Source organism: Papio anubis, chromosome 20 (genome assembly GCF_008728515.1).
Source record: "Papio anubis isolate 15944 chromosome 20, Panubis1.0, whole genome shotgun sequence".
NCBI classification, from domain to species: Eukaryota; Metazoa; Chordata; class Mammalia; order Primates; family Cercopithecidae; genus Papio; species Papio anubis.
The window spans coordinates 19,893,906-19,916,038 of record NC_044995.1 but is presented as its reverse complement, the minus strand read 5'-3'; the positions used below and the strand labels follow the sequence as shown (position 1 = coordinate 19,916,038).

Genomic DNA, 22,133 nt, shown 5'->3' with positions numbered 1-22,133 from the left:
AACACAGTCTCTACTAAAAAAACAAAATTAGCCGGGCGTGGTGGCTCATGCCTGTAATCCCAGCTCTCTGGGAAGCCGAAGCAGGTGGATTACCTCAAGTTGGGAATTCAAGACCAGCCTGGCCAACATGGTGAAATTCCATCTCTACTGAAAATACAAAATTAGCCGGGCGTGGTGGCACATACCTGTAATCCCAGCTACTCAGGAGGCTGAGGCAGGAGAACCACTTGAACCTGGGAGGCGGAGGTTGCAGTGAGCCGAGATTGTGCCATTGCACTGCAGCCTGGGCAACAAGAACAAAACTCCGTCTCAAAAAAAAAAAAAAAAAATCATTAGTAGTTTTCTCTGTCAATTTATTGTGGAAGGAAATCAAGTAAACAGAAATTCTCAAAAAGATTTGCTTCAAATAAGAGAACATTGTTTAGGTGGAAGATCTCCTTTTTCAGCACTGTCTTCCCAAGGTAACAAGGGGGTTGGGATTGACTTGGGTGTGTCTGACATAACTGTGAAAGAAATTTAGTCTGCAAGTTAAAACTGAAGCTGAAATCCACGAGTTAATGTTTTACTCAATGGCTTATAAAAAAAAGTTAAGAGTGACACAGTTTTCTCATTTTAAAAGTGGCTAATTTATAATGCTAATACTGGTTATGCAGAGTATTAAAATTTCTGATAAATGTTTTGGTGAAAACTAATTCTCTCCATGTCTGTGCATATATTATTTAATAATATGATCCTTAAATGTATGTGATCAACCTGTGGCAAATTATAACCTCCAAGACTATATACAGATTAGAACTACATACAGATTATGTAAAGATTACTCTTGTGGGCCGGGCGCGGTGGCTCAAGCCTGTAATCCCAGCACTTTGGGAGGCCGAGGCGGGCGGATCACGAGGTCAGGAGATCGAGACCATCCTGGCTAACATGGTGAAACCCCGTCTCTACTAAAAATACAAAAAACTAGCCGGGCGTGGTGGCGGGCGCCTGTAGTCCCAGCTACTCGGAGGCTGAGGCAGGAGAATGGCCTGAACCTGGGAGGCGGAGCTTGCAGTGAGCCGAGATCGCGCCACTGCACTCCAGCCTGGGTGACACAGCGCGAGACTCCGTCTCAAAAAAAAAAAAAAAGATTACTCTTGTGACACGAGTTAGTTTAATTGCATTTAAGTTGCCACCCCAATTAAAAATTATTTCATATGATTTTAGAAATATCTTCTATAGAATATTAGTATCTCACTAGGAATGTAAGTCCATTTATAATGTTTCATGTATAGCTTCCTCACTCCTCTCTGGACTTTCTAATTTTCAGAAGTTTAAGGAAATAAATAGCATGAATGATAGAATGAACACAAATATTACCACCACCCAGAATTAACATTTTGTTAGTTTACTTAGAATGTTTATGTCTTTTTAATAAGAAATAGATACAAAATTGAAGTATCCTTTAACTACCATGCTTGGTAACATTTCCCTTCCACCTCCTTTCTTCCTAGAGGTAACCACTCCACTTTTGGGAATTGAGTACATACATATCCTTTCAATCCATTCTTTAGTTTTACATAATTTATCTATAACCATGCTTAGTACTAGGGCTGGTTAGTGTTGATTTTATTCAAATTCACAAAAGCATCATTACAGTATGTTCATCATTTTTCTTCACTTGAATGTTTTTTTTTAATCTTTCTGTTAATATATAGACTTAATTTGTCACTTAACTGCTAGAGAGTATTCTACTATGTTACTATGTCACATTTTATTCATCTATTTCACAAGAGACAGGCATTTGTTTCCCAATTTCTGGCTATTATAACTCATGATGCAATGAGTTATACAGCTACAGACCAGTATGTGACTCCCTGTGTTCATGTGTTTCTTGGGTATATGCATATATATAGTAGTTCCCCCTTATCCACAGTTTTGCTTTCCATGGTTTCAGTTACCTGTGGTCACCACAGTTCATAAACAGTTGAGAATAGTACAATAAGGTATTCTGAGAAAGATCATATTCACATAACTTTTATGATTACAGCATATTGTTATAATTGTTCCATTATATTTATTATTGTTTTAAATCTCTTGCTGTGTCTAATGTGTAAACTAAATTTTATCATAGGTATGTATACATAAGAAAAAAACATAGACATAGAGTTTGGTCCTATCTGGGTTTCAGGTATCCACTGGGGTTCTTAGAGTCCATCCCTTGCAGAAAATAGGGGACTACCATACTCAAGAGTGGAACTACCAGGTATTCTGGAATGTTTTAGAAATTCTTTCCTGCCCTAAGGTTTTAAAAATATTTTCTTATAAAACTGTTATATTATTAAGTATTGCTTTTTGCATTTTAGTCTTCAGTACTTTTAGAATTCATAAGAAAAATATTTTAACATATGATGGGAAAGATCTATTATTTTTCCATATGAAGAGTCAATTACTTTTTAAATAATCCATGATTTCCCCACCAATTTGGGATACCACCTCTATCAATTACCAATTCCCCATATATTCATGCATGTATTTCTGAATTCAATATTCTGTCTCAGTTTGACTGCTTCAACAACACATACTTTTGATGATTCTAGTTTTACAAGTCATATACGTAGCAAAACATATCACAAAAATGATAATTTTGTCTCTTAATTTCAAAACCTTATACGTCTCCTATCTATTTCTTAATGCATCTGGTAGGCCTTCCAGGAACACATTAAGTAGTGTCCATGATTAGATCCTAACTTTAATGAGAATACTCTTAGAAGTAGAGCATCGATAATGCTTGTTGTGGGAGTTTTGGGGGTATGGGTTTTCTTTATACTATAATACTTATTAAACATCACAGTATTTAAGTGTTGAATTGCTGCTGAAGGACTTCCCACATTCATGTCACTTTAATGTAAAATGAATTTTCCAACACACTACTAAGTGTAAAATCTGCTGAACGTTTTGCTAAATCCAAGGCATTCATAGAGAACTTTAATGAGTATGAATTCTCTGGTGTCTAATGTGATGTGACTTTTGGCTGAAAGCTTTCCCACATTCACTACATTGATAAGGTTTTTCACCAGTATGGATTCTCATGTGCAGAGCAAGGGTTGAGAACTGAGAAAAGGCTTTCCCACATTCATTACAACCATAGGGTTTCTCACCTGTATGGCTTCTCATATGCACAGTGAGAGATGAGCTTTGACAGAAGGCTTTCCCACAGACCTTACACTCATAAGGCTTATCACCCGTATGAATTCTCACGTGTACAATAAGTGATGTGATTCGAGAGAAGGCTTTTCCACATTTATTACATTCATAGGGTTTCTCTCCTGTATGAATATTGTGATGTTTAATGAGGTATTGCTTCTGCCTGAAGATTGTTCCACATTCATTGCATTTGTAGGGTTTCTCTCCAATATGAATTTTCTCATGCTCAGTGAGATTTGATTTGCCACTGAAGGCTTTCCCACATTCCTTACATGTATAAGGTTTCTCTCCTGTGTGACTTCTCTGGTGTCTAATGAGGCTTGACTTCTGAATGAAAGCTTTCCCACACCCTTTACATTCATAAGGTTTCTCTCCAGTATGGATTCTCTGATGTATAATGAGGTTTTCCTTCTGGCTAAAAGCTTTTCCACACTCACTACATTTAAAGGGCTTCTTTCCAGTATGGATGTTCTGATGTTTAACGAGGTATTGCTTCTGGGTGAAGGCTCTTCCACACTGATTACATTCAAATGGTTTTTCTCCAGTATGAATTTTCTCATGCTCAGTGAGATACGCTTTGCCGTTAAAGGCTTTGCCACATTCCTTACATGCATAGGGTTTGGTTCCTGTATGATTTTTCTGGTGTCTGATGACGGTTGGCATCTGAATAGAAACTTTTTCACATTCATAAGGTTTCTCTCCGGTGTGATGTTTCTGATGAGAAAGGAAGTTTTCTTTCTGGCCGAAGGCTTTTCCACATTTATTACATTTATATGCCTTCTTTCCTGTGTGACTTCTAAGGTGTAGAGTAAGGGATGAGACTCGAGAGCACACTTTACCACATTCAGTACATTCATGAGATTTCTCTCCAGTATGCATGTTCTTATGCTCTAGGAGGTTTTGCTTCAGGCTAAAGGTTTTTCTACATTCATTACATTCATAAGGTTCCTCTCCAGTATGAATTTGATCATGCTGAAGGAGATCTGATTCATGCTGAAGACTTTCCAACATGCCTATCATGCATGTGAATGTAATCAGGAGATTTCCCTAGTATCAAAGAAGATGTAATAATGATGAAAGCTTTCCCACATTCACTAAATTCATAGGGTGTATTTTCAATACTAATTCTCGGGTATCTAATGAAGTTAAATTTATGATGGAAGACTTTTCTCACACTGATTACCCTGAGATGAGATGATTACAAAAAGGGATAAAATGTAACATTCTCTTTATATTCTTGATGGTTCTTATACAGTTTCTCTCATATTTAGGTATAAATTATTTATAAATTATGTTTCAAACTGTTTTAAACTGAGTCCCATACACAGAAGGGTAGTCTTGAAGAATCAGTGACTGTGTTCAGAGGAAATACTTTGTTTCCTAAATTTTTCCTCAGTCTGTATTTTCACAGAGAAAGATGAGACTTAATTTACAAGTCTTTCATGTTGCGTCTTTATCTGTTTATAAACTTCCCAGGCTTCTTCTAAAAGGAAGTACAAAAAAATCATCATTGAAAAAGAGTTAATAAAATATATAGTGCCTGGCACATAATAAATATCCAATAAATTAGGTTATCATTATCATCAACGTAACATCACTAACACCTTTGAAGTTTCCCATTATTAATCTGATTTCAGAAATGTGTTATTGTAAAACAGATTTTTTTATTGAGATGGAATTTTGCTCTTGTTACCCACGCTGGAGGGCAAGGCGTGACTTTGGCTCACGGCAACCTCTGCCTTCTGGGTTCAAGCGATTCTCATGCTTCAGCCTCTGGAGTAGCTGGGATTACAGGAGCCCACCACCACGCCTGGCTAATTTTTGTATTTTTAGTAGAGACGAGGTTTCTCCATGTTGGCCAGGCCAGTCTGGAACTCCTGACTTCAGGTGATCCGCCCGCCTCAGCCACCCAAAGTGCTGGGATTACAGGCATGAGCCACTGCGCATGGCTGTAAAATAGATTCTTTATCCAAGCCTAGTCTCATTATAAAATAAAGTTCAAATACAAATAACGTTCCCAGGTATGTGTAATTTTAACTGCTTTTAAATGTAACCCAGCACGCTTCATAAATCAGTAAAATCAGAGAAAATAAGGCGAAGTATGATGGTTCATACCTATAATCCCAGCATTTTGGAAGGGTGAGGCAGGAAAATTGCTTGAGGCCAGGAGTTTGAGAGCAGCCTGCGTAACATAGTGAGACTCCCGTCTCTATAAAAAATTTAAAAACTAGCCAGGTATGGTGCCTGTAGTCCTAGCTACTGAGGAGGTTGAGGTGGGCAGATTGCTTAAGCCCAGGATTTCAAGGCTGCAGTGAGCTATGATCGTGCCAGTGTCTGGGTGACAGAGCAGGACTCAGTCTTTTATTTTATTTTTTGAGGCGGAGTCTTGCTCTGTCGCCCAGGCTGGAGTGCAGTGGCGTGATCACGGCTCACTGCAAGTTCCACCTCTTGGGTTCAAGCCATTCTCCTGCCTCAGCCTCCCGAGTAGCTGGGACTACAGGTGCCCGCCACCACGCCCGGCTAATTTTTTGTATTTTTAGTAGAGATGGGGTTTCACAGTATTAGCCAGGATGGTCTCAATCTCCTGACCTCATGATCTGCCCGCCTCGGCCTCCCAAAGTGCTGGGATTACAGGTGTGAGCCACTGTGCCCAGCCGACTCGGTCTTTAAAACATAAAGAATAGGTGAGAAACAGGATGAAAGGACAAATACTTAAAAGACTGGGAGAGCATAGGAAGACAGGACAAAAATAAAATGAACAGAAAATTTTAAATACGGTGTTTATTTCTATGTCTTCCCCAAACACCATTAAAATGACAGTAAAGGGTGAAAGGGGACACACACTTTTAAGAACTAAAAAGTTAAGAAGATATCAGTGGACAAAAAGTATTAGGAGGACTAGGGATAGTGGCTCATTCCTGTAATCCCAGCACTTTAGGATGCCAAGGCTGGAGGACTGCTTGAGGCCAAGAGTTTGAGATCAGCCTAAGCAGCACAGCAAGGCTTTATCTCTACAAAAATTTAAAAAATTAGGGAGGTGCAGTAGCATACACCTGTAGTCTTAGTTACTTGGGAGGCTGAAGTAGGAGGATAGATTGAGCCCAGGACTTCGAGGCTGCAGTATGCTATCATCATGCCATTGCAATCCAGCCTAGGTGACAGAGCATGACCTTGTCTCTAAAAAAAAAAAAAGTATTAGGAAATTTTGGAAAGAAAGCAAATAGAGAACTGTAAATTAACAGCAGAACTGAGTGGTTTAAAGAAAAGCCAGCAGATGTGGGTGCCAGCTTCACAGGTCTGTAACACAGATATTGACAGACAGGCTCTATCAGTGGAGAGACTGGGCAAGAATGGAAGGCAGGGCTTACAAAATGACTGTGAAAGGACCAGCTAATGCCCTGAGCTCTCCTAGCTGGACAGAAATGTGAAGTTTATCATCCAGACAAAACCAAAAGGCTCCAAATTAAGTGACAACCAGCAAAGTAATGAGAGCATCATAGTAAGAAGAGAAGAATGAGTAAAAGTTTATACGTGTAACAGAGGCTCCTCTACTGTTAGATTTCCAGAATGCTGGTGGTTGCTAGGTGTCAGATGATGGAAGAATTATTTTCTTTTTTTCTTTCCTTTTTTTTTTTTTTTGAGACGGAGTCTTGCTCTGTTGCCCAGGCTGGAGTGCAGTGGAGTGCTGCTTGGCTCACTGCAACCTCTGCCTCCCGGGTTGAAGGGATTCTCCTGCATCAGCCTCCAGAGTAGCTGGGATTACAGGCGCCTGCCATCACGCCCAGCTAATTTTTGTATTTTTAGTTAGAGATAGGGTTTCGCCATATTGGCCAGGCTGGTCTTGAACTCCTGACCTCGTGATCTGCCCACCTTGGCCTCCCAAAGTGCTGGGAATACAGGCATGAGCCACTGCACCCGGCCCGGAAGAATTATTTTCTGAAAAAATGAGAGGACCATGAGAACACCTACAGATATTAACATTTAGAATCATCTAAAGAAACATATCTATATTACTGATTGATGCACAGTGAAAACCACCATTTTATAAGCCCTGCTTATGTACACAAATTAATGTAGAGCTAAAGATCAGAAAACATTTGATGAAAGCCCTAACATCAAAGCCAGATCAAACAAAATACAAGGCAAAGAGCAGAAAAACTCACTCATGTAAGACTACAATTAATATCATGGAAAGTTAGGATATTACTATTATCACTACAATGAAATATTAACAGTATTCTATAAAGAGGTGTTTTTAGAAATAAACAATATGAAATTGATCTTAAAAATTCAATATGTTGGGGAAAGAAAGTCTAGAAAATCTCCTAGAATAAAACAAGGAAGAATGGAAGAAGGGAGAAAAAAAGAGTATAATGACTGGAACATTAGTGGGTTAGTGGAAGAATCTGGAAGGTTCAACATATACTAAAGGAGTTCCAAAGAAAGTATGAGGAAAAATTAGTACAGGACATTTTCAAAGAACTAATAAAGAACACTTCCCAGAATTACAAATCATGAGTCTACATACTTAACAGGCCCATTGAGTACAAAGAACATTCCATTTAAAAAGATCCCAGCAAAAGCACATCAATACAAAATTCCAGCTAGGGATAAAAAGAGGATCCTACTTTGAGACCGGCCTGTGCAACAGTGTGATATTGTCTCTACTAAAAATAAAAAACATTATCTGGGTGTGGTGGCATATACCTGTACTCCCTTCTACTTGGGGAGGCTGAGATGGTAGGATGGCTTGAGCCCAGGGGAGCGAGCTATTATTATACTATTGAACTCCAGCTTGGGCAAGAGTGAGACCTTGTCGTTAAAAAAAAAAAAAAACAAAAAAACCCCCCAAAAAACAGAATCCTAAATGTTCCAAAACAGTATTTATCATATAAAAGGAAATAAAAGAAAAAGACATACCACATCAAAAAGGCATCAGATTGCAAGACAATGGATAATCCTGACAATAAGTTGTTTCCAACCTAGACTTCTAGGTTTTACAGTTCTGTTTGAAAGTTTGGGAAGAACCAAAACACAAAAATGGACAACTAAGCAAACAAAACAAAGAGGCAAATATTAACTCAAAGAAAATCAAAAGGTTATACAAGAAATCAAACAAAATCAGAGCAAATCATTTGATTTACCAGTCAACAATGCTTACAATGTTATAGTTATGTAAATACTTACAAATGCTTTAATAAAAGAGCAGTGATCTTACTAGTATCAGAAGTCAGAAGGGGAAGTATGGGTATAACATACTGGGGGTAACCATTTCAGAACCCCGTTAGTAACCGAGAAAACAACCACTCTCAACCTCTGAATTCAAATCCACAAAATACAATATATATCAAAAGAAAAATGTATACACATTTATAACATATTTTATTAATCAGTTTATCCTATATCTTGAAAATAGATTATAAACCACCTTTTTAAACGCCCAAAGAACATTCTTAAAATCAGCCCATATAGTATTATTCCACAAAGTAGTAAAGGATGGACAAAATACTCTGACCAAAAAAACAAAAACAAAACACAACACATAGAAATGACAGAACAAAAACAAAACCTTTCACTTGTAAATTTCAAAACCTATTGGTTTGAACAAACCCTTGGCCAGAGAAAATTAAAATAAATTGCAGAATATTTAGAAATATTATTCATGAAAACAAAGTATGACAGAACCTATAAAACATATTTTTAAAAAATGCTTGGAGAATGAAGTTTTAGCATAAATGCTTACATCATTTTTTAAAAAGTAGTAAAATAAGCACTCAAAGTAATTAACATAAGAAAAAGCAAATATAAGAAAAACACACCGGGCGCGGTGGCTCATGCCTGTAATCCCAGCACTTTGGGAGGCCGAGTGCGCAGATCACTTGAGGTTAGGAGTTTGAGACCAGCCTGGCCAACATGGTGAAACCCCATCTCTACTAAAAATACCAAATTAGCTGGGTGTGGTGGTGCGCACCTGTAATCCCAGCTACTCGGGAGGGTGAGGCCGGAGAATTGCTTGAACCCTGGAGGAGGAAGTTGCAGTGAGCCAATTGTGCCACTGCACTCCAGCCTGGGCAACAGAGTGAGACTCTGTCTCAAAAAAAAAAAAAAAAGAAAAAAGAAAAACAGAAAATTAGTAAAAATAAGAAAAAGAAATTAATGTATTACAAACAGAAAAAGAGAAATAATAAATTCATGAGTGCATTCTTAGGGAAAAACTTAAAAGAAGAACAAAAAAGAAAAAGGTATTTGGAAATAACTATAGATAGAAAATAAGGATAGTACAGACTATTTTGTTAAACCCCATGCAAATAGAAAACTTAGCAAGTATAACCCATGCAAACTGAAACCAGAAAAGACAGAAAACCTAAACAGAAAAATAAACATAGAACAAAATAGGGCTGGGTGTGGTGGCTTACCCGTGTAATCCCAGCACTTTGGGAGGCCAAGGCAGGCAGATCACGAAGTCAGGAGATCAAGACCATTCTGGCTAACGTGGTGAAACCCAGTCTGTACTAAAAATACAAAAAAAAAAAAAAAAAAAATTAGCCAGGCGTGGTGGCGGGCACCTGTAGTCCCAGCTACTCGGGAGGCTGAGGCAGAAGAATTACTCAAACGCGGGAGGCAAAGGTTGCAGTGAGCCGAGATTGCCCCACTGCACCCCAGCCTGGGTGACAGAGCGAGATTCTGTCTCAAAAAAAAAAAAAAAAAAAACACCAGCCTGGCCAACACCGTGAGACCCTGTCTCTACAAACAATTTAAAAATTAGGTGGGCACAGTGGCAGGCGCCTGTAGTCTCAGCTGCTCAGAAGGTTGAGGTGGGAGGATTACTTGAGTTAGGAGTTCAAGGCTGCAGTGAGCTGTGATCATGCCACTGCACTCCAGCCTGGGAGACCGAGCAAGACCTTGTCTTGAAAAAAAGAAAGAAGAAGGAAAAAATAGAGCACTTGCTCCTTAAAGTCCAAGGCATAGATGGCTTAGTATGTGAATTTTACTAAACTTTGATTAGATAGTGGTATTATTTATTTAAAGTTTTCCAATTACTTTTAAAAAATTCATGAAAATTGGTATGATGCATAACAGATCAGGACTTATGCTATTATATTCCAAACAATCCAAAAGAAAATTCAAAATTATATCTCCTTTGTAATTAAAACCCTACATCCTTCACACACTTATCAGAATTGAATTTTTAATACTGTAAATGACAATGCTGAACTAAACTAGAAAACATCATCAGAATGCCAAGTAAAATGGTTCTTTCAACATTTATCCCATGGTTTAAAAAATATTCTCAGGACTGGGCGCAGTGGCTCACACCTGTAATCCCAGCACTTGGGGAGGATGAGGCAGGCAGATCACCTGAGGTCAGGAGTTCGAGACCAGCCTGGTCAACATGGTAAAACTCTGTCTCTACTAAAAATATAAAAATTAGCTAGGCATGGTGGTGGGCACCTGTAAATTCCAGCTACTCAGGAGGCTGAGGCAAAAGAATCGCTTGAACCCGGGAAGCAGAGGTTGCAGTGAGCCAGGATTGTACCACTGCACTCCAGCCTGGGTGACACAGCAAGACTCTGTCTCAAAAAATAAAATAAGGGCAGGTGCGTTGGCTCACGCCTGTATTCCCAGCACTTTGGGAGGTTGAGGCAGGCATATCACAAGGTCAGGAGTTTGAGACCAGTCTGGCCAACACAGTGAAACCCCGTCTCTACTGAAAATACAAAAAAGTAGCGAGGCATGGTGGTGGGCGCCTGTAATCCCAGCTACTTGGGAGGGTGAGGCAGGAGAATCACTTGAACCTCGGAGGCAGAGGTTGCCATGAGCCAAGACTGTGCCACTGCACTCCACCCCGGTGACAGTGTGAGACTCCATCTCAAAAAAATAAAAAAATAAAAGCTTTCGAAATAGAAGTCAAAATGCTCTAATGGTAAGCAAACTCTTAATTGTATTCTATGTAAATAGTGACCTGTTAAAACAAGGGTTGGCGCCAGGTGTGGTGGCTCACGCCTGTAATCCCAGCACTTTGGGAGGCAGAGGCAAGTGGATCACCTGAGATCATGAGTTCGAGACCAGCCTGGCCAACATAGTGAAACCCTGTCTCTACTAGAAATATAAAAAGTTAGCTGGGCATGGTGATGTGTTCCTGTAATGCCAGCTACTCAGGAGGCCAAGGCAGGAGAATTATTTGAACGTGGGAGGTGGAGGTCGTAGTGAGCCGAGATTGCACCATTGCACTCTGGCCTGGGCAACAAGAGTGAAACTCCATCTCAAAATAAATAAATAAATAAATAAAAATAAAATAAAATAAACAAAAACAAAAACATCACAAGGTTGGCAAACTAAAAGTCTTTCTGGAACATAGCCATCTTTATTTATTTTCTCGTCCATGACTACTTTCACAGTATAACGCTAGAGTTGAGTAGCTGCAATGGAGACCCTGTAGCCTACAAAGACTTAAATATTAACCATCTGGCTCTTTACAGAAAAAGTTTGCTGAACTCCTGCCCTAGCGTAGCAATTCCTCCATCTTCTATCTGGCTGAAACCAGGATGCATTGTTGATCCAGCTCCAACCACAACCAGATAATAAAGAGAGAACCTGGGAGGAATCCATATCCTTCAGGGACCATAAGCACCAAAGTTAGCACGCAAATCCAGACTATTCACTACATGAGTATTATGTGACCAAGAAATCAATTCCTACATTCCTTAAACTGGCACTTTGAGGTTTATTATAATCACTTAGCTTTACTGTGATTAGTGCGCTTCTTATTGCTTTAAGTATCATGAATCTGAGATGCCTAACAAATATTAATCACCAGCCTGGACCTCTCTCCTCAACAACCAATTCAAATATCCAACTGACTACTCAACATTTCCACTTGGATGTCTAATAGTGATCTCACTTACCCTGCCCCATTCAAACTCTTGCTGCAGCTCCCAAACCAACTCCTCTCAAATTCTTCTCATCTCTTCAAATAGCAATCTCATTCTCCTTGTTGCTCAAAAAACATTTCTCTTTCTGTCAGATTACACAGTCTTTACAACCTCGTGCTTACTGGCTATTTTGGACAATCCTCTCTGTGACCACCAAGGTCTAAGCCACATGTCTTGCCTGGATTATTTAACAGCCTCCTTACCAGTCTTGCTATTTTAGCTTTCACCTCTTTACAATTCTCAACACAGCAGCCACAGTAATCTTGTCATAGTCAAATCATATCACTGCTCTACTTGAGAGCCTTTTTGTATCCTCATAAAAACATTTAGAAGCATATAGCAGACACTGTTAACAGTGGCTGCTTCTGGGAAACGGAATTGAAGGTGAGGAATGAAGAGACATATCCAATTGTTTTAATTTTCTATCAAGTATATATTATTTGCCGGAGCGCTGTGGTTCAAGTTTCAGATCCTGACTTTGGGAGTAAGCCGTAGAGGGCGATCACAAGGTCAGGAGATCGGTGACCATCCTGAACATCGTGAAACTCGCCTCTGCTTCAAGCCAAATTAGCCGGGCTTAGGTGGCGGCGCCAGCTCCAGCTACATGGAGGGCTGAGGCAGGAGAATGGCGAACCCGAGGCGAGCTGCGAGCTGAGATCCGCCATCACCCAGCCTGGGCTTACAGCCAGACTCGCACTCAAAAACAAAAACAAAAAGGAAATATATCACATTTTGATAATAATAGTTTTTTTTTTTTTTGAGATGGAGTCTCACTCTGTCGCCCAGGCTGGAGTGCAGTGGCGTGATGCCGGCTCACTGCAACCTCCGCCTCCCGGGTTCAAGTGATTCTCCTGCCTCTGGCTCCTGAGTAGCTGTGATTACAGGCGTGTGCCACCTCGCCAGGTTAATTTTTGTACTTTTAGCAGAGATGGGGTTTCACCATGTTGGTCAGGCTGGTCTCGAACTCCTGACCTCGTGATCTGCCTGCCACAGCCTCTCAAAGTACTGGGATTACAGGCATGAGCCACCGCGCCCAGCCATTATTATTTCTTTTTAAAATTAACAGCGAAATGAACTAATAGGAAGTCAGCACTAATCCCCAAGCCTGCAATATTGTTAAAAAGCAGGAGGTGACGCAGCGCTGGACTATGATGGCTGGAGGTAGGAAGACAATGGAAAACAAGAGTAAGGAAGTAAAATTCAATTCTGAGGAATATAACAATGGAAGGAGAAAGAATGACAGAAAGTTAAAACGTAAAGAATCTACTTGCTAGTTTTCAAAAATTTTTAAACTGATACATAATAGCTGTACACAGAAAGATTACATTTTAAAGAAAAGAGCTTACATGCTAGTTTTTGAAAGCTAACAGATCTATGAAGGACTGAATGCTTAAGGAAATGCATCTAGGCATACAGGGAAAAGTGAAAAATGGAGAATGTTAGTGAAAGGAAGAAAAGTGAAATTGAGGCTGTGAAAAATCGTAAATGTGAGACTGCAAATGATGTAGAGTGACTGGCATCCAGAACAGAGCAATCAGTCCTCTAGAATCTGATAAAAGGGATGCATAGATTCAGGAAGACAGTCTGGAAATGTCATTTAGGTATCTAAAGAACTCCCAGCAACAGTCACTCTAAAAGGCTAGTACGAAAATCTCAAAACAACAACAACAACAACAACAAAAACCCACAACAACTCAGAGGCTGAGGCTACAAACTCTCACTGAATAACTGCAGTAAGTCTTTATCCCATTCATACCTACCAGCTTCTTGCTTACTCACACAGAGAACCTTCTTCACATTTCTTTCTCAATCACCTGTTGCTGTTCTTCTTTTAAGTGTTGACTTTAAACTTGTGAGAAGAAAAATGACACTGGACTTGGATGTTATAGTTGGGGAACAAAGCAGCATCTCAAAATTCAGGCAGAGCCCTTAGAACTCTAAGAGGTTTTGCAGCTCCTGAGGATGTACAAGGAAGCAAGCCTGTGAAAAAGAACAAAGTAATGATGAGTCTTTGGCTTTGACCTACATGCGAGCAAACAGGAAAAGAGTATTTGTACATAGCATCTCAGCCCAGATCCATTATGCCATTCAAAAACTCTACACATTTCAGTGGCCGGGCATGGAAGCTCACGTCTGTAATCTCAGCACTTTGGGAGGCCGAGGTGGGCAGATCACTTGAGGTCAGGAGTTCAAGACCTGCCTGGCCAACACGGTGAAACCCCATCTCTACTAAAAATACAAAAATTAGCCAGGCGGGGTGGTGGGCACCTGTAATCCTGGCTACTCAGGAGGCTGAGGCAGGAGAATCACTTGAAGCCAGGAGACAGAGGTTGCAATGAGCCAAGATCATGCCACTGTACTCTAGCCTAGGCGACAGTGGGAGACTCTGTCTCAAGGAAGAAAAAAAAAAAAGCTCTAAACATTTCAAAAATGAGAAACAGAAGGGACTTTATTCTCAGAATTTAGGTTACACAGAGAAACTATGAGAGACTAAGATGCCAAAGTTATCCACATCACAACCTGTACAGGTTCCTTTGAGCAGGTGTCACTTGTGACCTTGCTCCTGACTGAAGTCACATTTTTGAATATAATTTTTCCCCATAACACTTTTCTCATAAATATGAAGTAACTAACCTTGAGTGATATGGAAAAAATATAAGAAATTATTCTGATGGTATTTATAAGTCAGAGCTCTAAAAAATTTAGAGGACTAATATTTTATTTAGATTAACTAGAAGTTAAATATGTAAGTATCCTACAATAATAGTCTTCCCTTGATATCACACGGCATTGGTTCCAGGATCACTGTGGATACCAAAATCTGCAGATGCTCAAGTCCCTTATACTTTAAATATAAAGCCAGGCGTGGTGGCTCATCCCTATAATCCCAGCACTTTGGGAGGCTGAGGCAGGTGGACCACCTGAGGTCAGGAGTTCGAGACCAGGCTGGCCAAGATGGTGAAACCCCGTCTCTACTAAAAATTAAAAAATTAGCTAGGCATGGTGGTAAAAAAAAATTACCTGTACCCCAGCTACTTGGGAGCCTGAAGCAGGAGAATCACTTGAACCCAGGAGACGGAGGTTGCAGTGAGCCAAGATTGCACCACCACACTCCAGCGTGGGTGACAGAATGAGACTCCATCTCAAAAAAATAAAAATAAAGTATATGGAAGTATATTTACATATAACCTATGCACATCCTCCCATATACTTTAAAATTATCTCCAAATTACTTATCATACCTAATACAACATAAATGCCTGGTAAATAGTTGTTGTACTATATTGTTCAGGGAATCATGACAAGAAAAAAAATCTGTACATGTGCAGTACAGACACAACCATCGCAAGCTTAACAACAGTTATGATTCATGTTTGTTGAATCCGTGGAAGCAGAACCTACAGATACAGAGGGCTGACTGTATGCTCATTCACTGATTCAGCAAACATATACATTTACGATTATGTGTGCTGAGAAACCTAGGTTTACAATTTGTAATGGGATATAACAAATGAAAGGAGAAAACTTACTCAGAAGCCTTCTCTAAGATGTGAGAGACTTAGAACCTGGCTAGCCCGTGCTATGAATTGCTGAAACAGGTACAGAGGGGAAATAGATGGAGGCAGACTGCAGGAAGAAGGAGCTATCAGTATCACACTTCAGACATAAAGAGCTTGAAGTTCCGGTGCAACTTCCAGATGGACTGTACATTGGGGAATTAGATAATATGGATCAGGAGCTCAGGACAAGCCTCCAGTAGAAACAGATATTTATTAGTCACTGCATTAGATGAAGCCATGGCAGCGTAATATTGTTGCTGATAGGAGTACTTAGAGGTGAAAAGATGATCAAGGCCAGAAACTTAGAAACACCAATAGTTAGAGGAAAAGCAGAAACTAAGTCGTCTTCTTTGTATCTTTTACTTTTTCTGTGTATTTCAAAACTATTAACACTGTTACTTTTTTATTTTATTGAAAAATATGTTAAGAATAAGTGTGACAAGATACTTTAAGATAGAATACTTCTATCTTTATATATAGAAGAAAAAAATTTCCCCTATATTTACAAAAGGCTGGGGAAACCCTGATTAAATTAGGAGTCAGATTGCTGCCCTCATTGACGAACTAGGGAGTTTCTTGACCTCTGCAGGACAAGTAGCTTCCCAATTCTGTGCTGTCTGCACTAGTGGAAACTAGTGAGGATATTCCTTAGAAACTCTTAAAGATATTCCTTAGTTCAGGGTCTCTCTAAGCAACTGCACCAAAGTTTCTCCAAAGTATCAAGAAAAGTCAATGCCTACTGGGTGTACAGGCATCCAGTAACAAGTTTTTCGGCAATCTTTCCTCTTTAAAAAAAAATGGAAAGGTAATGCTGATTTTGTTTTCTACTCCACAATAGGTCTGCTTTTATATAAAAATCACGTTTAAAAGTACTTATCCGCTCAATTCCTTAGCCTTTTCCCTTTCCTATTTTCCAGAAAACGCATCTGTATTATTTTAGAAATGAGAAAAGTGAGGCTTAGAGGTTACTACCTCACAAAGCCATCTGTCCATCCTCACAAACTTGGAACCAGTTTCTCACTAACTCTGCAACCCTCAACACTCCCTCACACCCTCGGTCACCCACCCGTGAACCCACCCGTTTCCTACTGTACCCCTGCCCCCAGCCACACAAGCTCTGATCACCGCACATCACAGAATGCGATTCCTCCCCTCCACACTCCCCAGTCCCGTCGCAGGCACTGCAAATCCTCCCCTCCAGCGTCCCTGGCCCGTTTCAGTGTCCAGAAACCCAAGTCCCACAGAGCCGAAACCAACTCACCGGCAGACAAAGACCACCATGGCGAGTCGGAGAGTCCGCGCCTGCGCACTCCTTCGGCGGGCAGCGCTCCCAGAGGTCTCCTGGGCTGGGCCAGGCCCAGGCTCAGAACCGGACGGAAGCTACAGATCTTGGCCCGTCCTCCGTGCTACTCTTTTGAGGGTAGACTACATTTCCCAGAAGGTTCAGCGGTTTGAGTCTGCTTTTCGCGCGAACTTTCTTTCCTCCGCTGGAGCTGTGGGACTGTCTCCCTGGCCGGCGCGGGGTGTAAGGCCGAGTCTTGGTTTACTCCATCCCTGGGACTGGGTAGTGGTGTGCCACAGGTGTAAGATCAGCTTAAACACGCTGTACTGACTTCATGTAAGAGCCACGGTGCGATACTAAGCCAGGACCCCCAGGAGACTCTCAGACACGGTTCGGGAATGAGGGTAATCCCTTTGGCTAGGCTCAAGCCGAGCGCCATCTTGCCCATCGTGGGCGTGGCGCTGAACTACATTTCCCAGAAGGCGCCGCGCTCTCGGTCCTTCCCCTCGAGACTCCCGCGACTCCGTGGAGAGGTGCGAGCGACCCAGGTGCTGGGCTCTGAGCGGGTCCTCTCGGAGACTACATGATCCGGGGGAGGTTGGAGGTGAAGCGTCTAGAATCCGGTGCGGGGGTTGAGACTGAGTATTAAGTCTGTTCAGGCGGAACGGGCCGAGGAAGGGCGGTTGTGAAATTGTGATTTTGTGATTGTATGTCCTAGCACAGGATGTGTGTGATTGTGACTGTGTGTGACACCTTGTGTACGGATGTGGGGAGGACTCTGTGGGTGTCCCGTGAGTCCCTGGATTAGGACTGTTAATGTGTGACTGTGTAACGCTGTGTGAGGGTGTGGGTTAGCTGTGATTGTGCGCCCGCGGTGGGTGTGTGATTGTGACTCTGTGACCATATGTTCGTCTGTGTGCAGATATAGGGGGCTTCGTACTTGTGTAGTTGTGACTCTGTCCTTGTGTGGGAATATGGAGGGTGGGTGCTTGTGACTTTGTATCCAGTGGTGGGTGTGTGACTGTCAAGCACTGTGTGTGCGTGGAGTTGAGACTGTGTTTGTGTGTCTTTGACCAAATGTCACACATAGTCATATATGACAGCAGAAGACACCTCGGTCCCGTTATAGTAAAGGGGATTTTTCTATGACACTGAGTTTGAGTTGGAAGCCCCAGTTTCCTCTGGTAGCCCTCCATGGCGGGGGAGGGGAACGCAGAGTGAGCTCTGGTGTTGTCATTTGGGCACCAGGGGAGGTGTATTGTCTTTTCCCTTCTCATTTATGTCCTCCAAGAGAGGTTCCCCAGAGGAGAGGAAATAATGGTTGTGATATCTAAAAGCCATGTTTAAGGTGCCTTGAAGTTTTCTCTTTGTTCCTAAAATGCTTTGTTTTTCCAGGACATGATTTTTTTTTTTTTTTTTTGAGACGGAGTCTCGCACTGTCGCCCGAACTGGTGTGCAGTGGGGCGATCTCGGCTCACTGCAACCTCTGCCTCCCAGGTTCAAGCGATTCTCCTTCCTCAACCTCCCGAGTAGCTAGGCTTACAGGTGCGGGTCACCACGCCCGGCTAATTTTTTTTTCTTTGTATTTTTAGTAGAGGCGGGGCTTCACTATGTTGGCCAGGCTAGTCTCGAACTCCTGACCTCGTGATCTGCCCGCTTCGGCCTCCCAAAGTGCTGGGATTACAGGCATGAGCCACGGTGACCGGCTGATTTTTTTTTTTTTTTTTTTCCCTTAGCAAATGCCTAAAAGGGCTTATCAAGTAACCTGGAATCTGATGTTTCTCTTTGGAAATATCTTCCTAATTTTATCTTATTAATATAGCAAATGGTTCAGTTTATCATGTATGCCTAGTTTGGTTTTACCTATATACATATGTAGATATATATGCATATATATACAAATACACATATTTGTATATGCACATATTGACATGTATCTAATGTTATAAGTGACATTTTAACTTCCTACACAATTGAAAGCTATTTAATAATATATTAAATTGTAGATACTGTTCATTGTTTTGCCACATATGTGGCTAACCCAATATCCATTCCCTTCTTTATCGCTATAAAAGTCTTGATCTTGTTTGTTTGCTCTGCTTAAAGAAAAACAGAAAACCAACAAAAAAAAACCCAAACTCTACATGTTCTAGCTTCTCCTGTTGACGTAAGTTAAAGTTCTTAGATTGGGCTTCTCAGACAGTTCTTTTCTTTTTTCTTTTTTTTGAGACGGAGTCTCCACTCAGTCACCCAGGTTGGAGTGCAAGTAGCATGATCTCGGCTCACTGCAACCTCTGTCTCCCAGGTTCAAGCAGTTCTCCTGCCTCAGGCTCCTGAGTAGTTGGGATTACAGGCGCCCGCCACCATGCCCGGCTAATTTTTGTATTTTTAGTAGCGACAAGGGTTCCACCATGTTGGCCAGGCTGGTCTCAAACTTCTGACCTCAGGTGATCCACCTGCATCAGCCTCCCAAAGTACTGGGGTTACAGGCATGAGCTACTGCGCCTGGCCCCTCAGGCAGTTCTTTAAAGGTGTGGGGATGGTGTGGGGCAGTCTCGGTGCGCATGCATTCTTTTCCCCCTTTCTGTCTGGAATGTGGATATCGTGCTACATGCAGAGCAGCTGTCTCGTAACCATGTATTTTTTGTTTTCTGGTTTTTTTCAGACAGAGTCTTGCTCTGTTGCCCAGTCTGGAGTGCAGTGGCACAGTCTCAGCTCACGGCAACCTCTGCCTCCTGGGTTCAAACGATGCTCCTGTCTCAGCCTCCTGAGTAGCTGGGACTACAGGCGTGCACCACCATGCATGGATAATTTTTGTATTTTTAGAAGACACGGGGTTTCACCATGTTGACCAGGCTGGTCTCAAACTCCTGACCTCAGGTGACCCACCTGCCTCGGCCTCCCAAAGTGCTGGGATTACAGGTGTGAGCCACCGCACCTGGCCATAACCATGCATTTATAATGGAAGGAAGGGGATGAGAGTTTACAATGTCATATTAAATGAAAATAGAGGATTATAAATTATATATGTTGTGTGAAAGCAATTTGGGGCTGGGCGTGGTGGCTCAAGGCTGTAATCCCAGCACTTTGGGAGGCCGAGAGGGGCGAATCACAAGGTCAGGAGATCGAGACCATCCTGGCTAACATGGTGAAACTCCGTCTCTACTAAAAAAATACAAAAAAACTAGCCGGGCGAGGTGGTGGGCGTCTGTAGTCCCAGCTACTCCAGGAGGCTGAGGCAGGAGAATGGCGTGAACCTGGGAGGCGGAGCTTGCAGTGAGCCGAGATCGCGCCACTGCCCTCCAGCCTGGGCGACAGAGCGAGACTCCGTCTCAAAAAAAAAAAAAAAAAAAAAGCAATTTGATTAGAAAATATGTGTATTCTACCTATATATGCATGAAATGTGTAGTTGCACTTTAATTTTCTTCATTGTAACTAGACTCAAGCTTGTGAAAGAAGGAACTTGTCTTTTGTAGTTGTTCCATCTTCAGCATTTACAATGGCTAGCACATAGGTGGCTCTCAGTAAATCTTTGATTAATGAAAGAATAGTAAGTAGTTAATAAATGATAGCAGTGCTACTTAGTTTCTTTTTGGTTACACAGAGGAAACATGCCCAGATTGCCTTAGGTTTCTGTTACTCTCTGAGATTACTCTGTGTTAACTCTACCTCTGGGATAGGGAAGAGGTGCACCAAGGGGTATGATAAGCCAACATTCTTCAAACTCAGGATAAGGTCTTCATCATCCATAGGACTTTTGATGTGGGGTGAAAGATATTCCCTGCTTTGATTATTGTTTTCTTTGATTATTAAGTTTCTGTATCTAGAGCATAAAATATAATGAATTTTTCTCACATGTAAACTTGATTATTAATTTTGATTAATACATATTTCTTTTCTTTTTTTTTTTTGAGACAGAGTCTTGCTGTTGCACACACTGGAGTGCAGTGGTGCACTCTTGGCTCACTGCAACTTCTGCCTCTGGTGCAAGCGAGTCTCCTGCCTTAGCCTCCTGAGTAGCTGGGATTACAGGTGCACACCACCACGCCTGGCTAATTATTTGTATTTTTAGTAGAGACGGAGTTTCACCATGTTGGCCAGGTTGGTCTCGAACTCCTGACCTCAAGCGATCCGCCCACCTTGGCCTCCCAAAGGGCTGGGATTATAGGAGTGAGCCACCACACCTGGCCAATTCTTTGTTTTTTTTTTTTTGTTTTTTTTTTGAGACGGAGTCTTACTCTTTCCTCGAGGCTGGAGTGCAGTGGCGCCGTCCTGGCTCACTGCATCCTCCATGTCCCAGGTTCAAGTGATTCTCCTGCTTCAGCCTCCCGCGTAGCTGCGGTTACAGGTGCCCACCACCACTCCCGGCTAAATTTGTATTTTTAGTAGAGATGAGGTTTCGCCATATTGGCCAGGCTGGTCTCGAACTCCTGACCTCAAATGATATGCCTGCCTTGGCCTCCCAAAGTGCTGGGATTACAGGCATGAGTCACCGCATCTGGCCAGATTTAGATTCTTAAATGCCAATTGAGTTATTAACAGGGAAATACTAGAAGCATTTCCATTACATAAGGAAAGAGACAGAGTACATATCACCATTACTATTTAACTTCTTTTTTTTTTTTTCTTAAGATGGAGTTTTGCTCTTGTTGCCCAGGCTGGAGTGCAATGGTGCGATTTTGGCTCACCACAACCTCCGCCTTCCAGGTTCAAGTGATTCTCCTGCCTCAGCCTCCCAAGTAGCTGGGATTACAGGCTTGCGCCACCACGCCTGGCTAATTTTGTATGTTTAGCAGAGACAGGGTTTCTCCATGTTGGTCAGGCGGGTCTTGAACTCCTGACCTCAGGCGATCTGCCCGCCTTGGCTTCCCAAAGTGCTGGGGTTACAGGTGTGAGCCACCGCACCCAGCCCTTAACTTCTTTTTTTTTTTTAAGAGATACTTGTTAGAGTAATTAAACAAGTAAAAAAATTTAGAGGCAAAAAAAATTCTGAAAAGAGGAAATAACAATGACATTAAATGCATAACTCCCTAGGAAGTATGTCTGGAAGATAAATGTTTATGTATGTATTTTTAATCACCCTCTGAACCTGAACTTGAGTTAATCAGACTCATTTATCACTAATCTTTACAAGGACTCTGTTGATCTGTTTCCAACACCATACTCTATTTCCAT

At 41.5% G+C, this 22,133-nt stretch overlaps 1 protein-coding gene across 12 annotated transcripts; it reads right to left on the bottom strand.

Moving 5' to 3' along the window:
* Positions 1-1,368: 1,368 nt before the first annotated feature.
* Positions 1,369-18,365, bottom strand: ZNF260 (zinc finger protein 260). Of its 12 annotated transcripts, none has more exons than XM_021930317.2 (4): positions 16,938-17,386; positions 13,877-14,096; positions 8,104-8,231; positions 1,369-4,666 (listed from the first exon to the last, which is right to left on the bottom strand). In XM_021930317.2, the coding sequence occupies exon 4, from the start codon at positions 4,201-4,203 to the stop codon at positions 2,965-2,967; it is 1,239 nt and encodes a 412-aa protein (XP_021786009.2). In that variant the 5' UTR covers positions 4,204-4,666; positions 8,104-8,231; positions 13,877-14,096; positions 16,938-17,386; the 3' UTR covers positions 1,369-2,964. The 12 variants fall into 12 exon arrangements, 8 of the variants coding, with proteins under 8 accessions (XP_021786009.2, XP_009192505.3, XP_003915451.3 ...); XM_009194241.4 differs by having other exon boundaries at positions 8,104-8,188; XR_004180305.1 differs by lacking the exon at positions 1,369-4,666 and adding an exon at positions 7,101-7,119 and having other exon boundaries at positions 16,938-18,365.
* Positions 18,366-22,133: the final 3,768 nt, after the last annotated feature.

Coding starts and splice junctions, on each gene's coding strand:
- ZNF260 (XM_003915402.5), bottom strand. CDS start 4,203: ATGATAGGCATGTTGGAAAGTCTTCAGCATGAATCAGATCTCCTTCAG.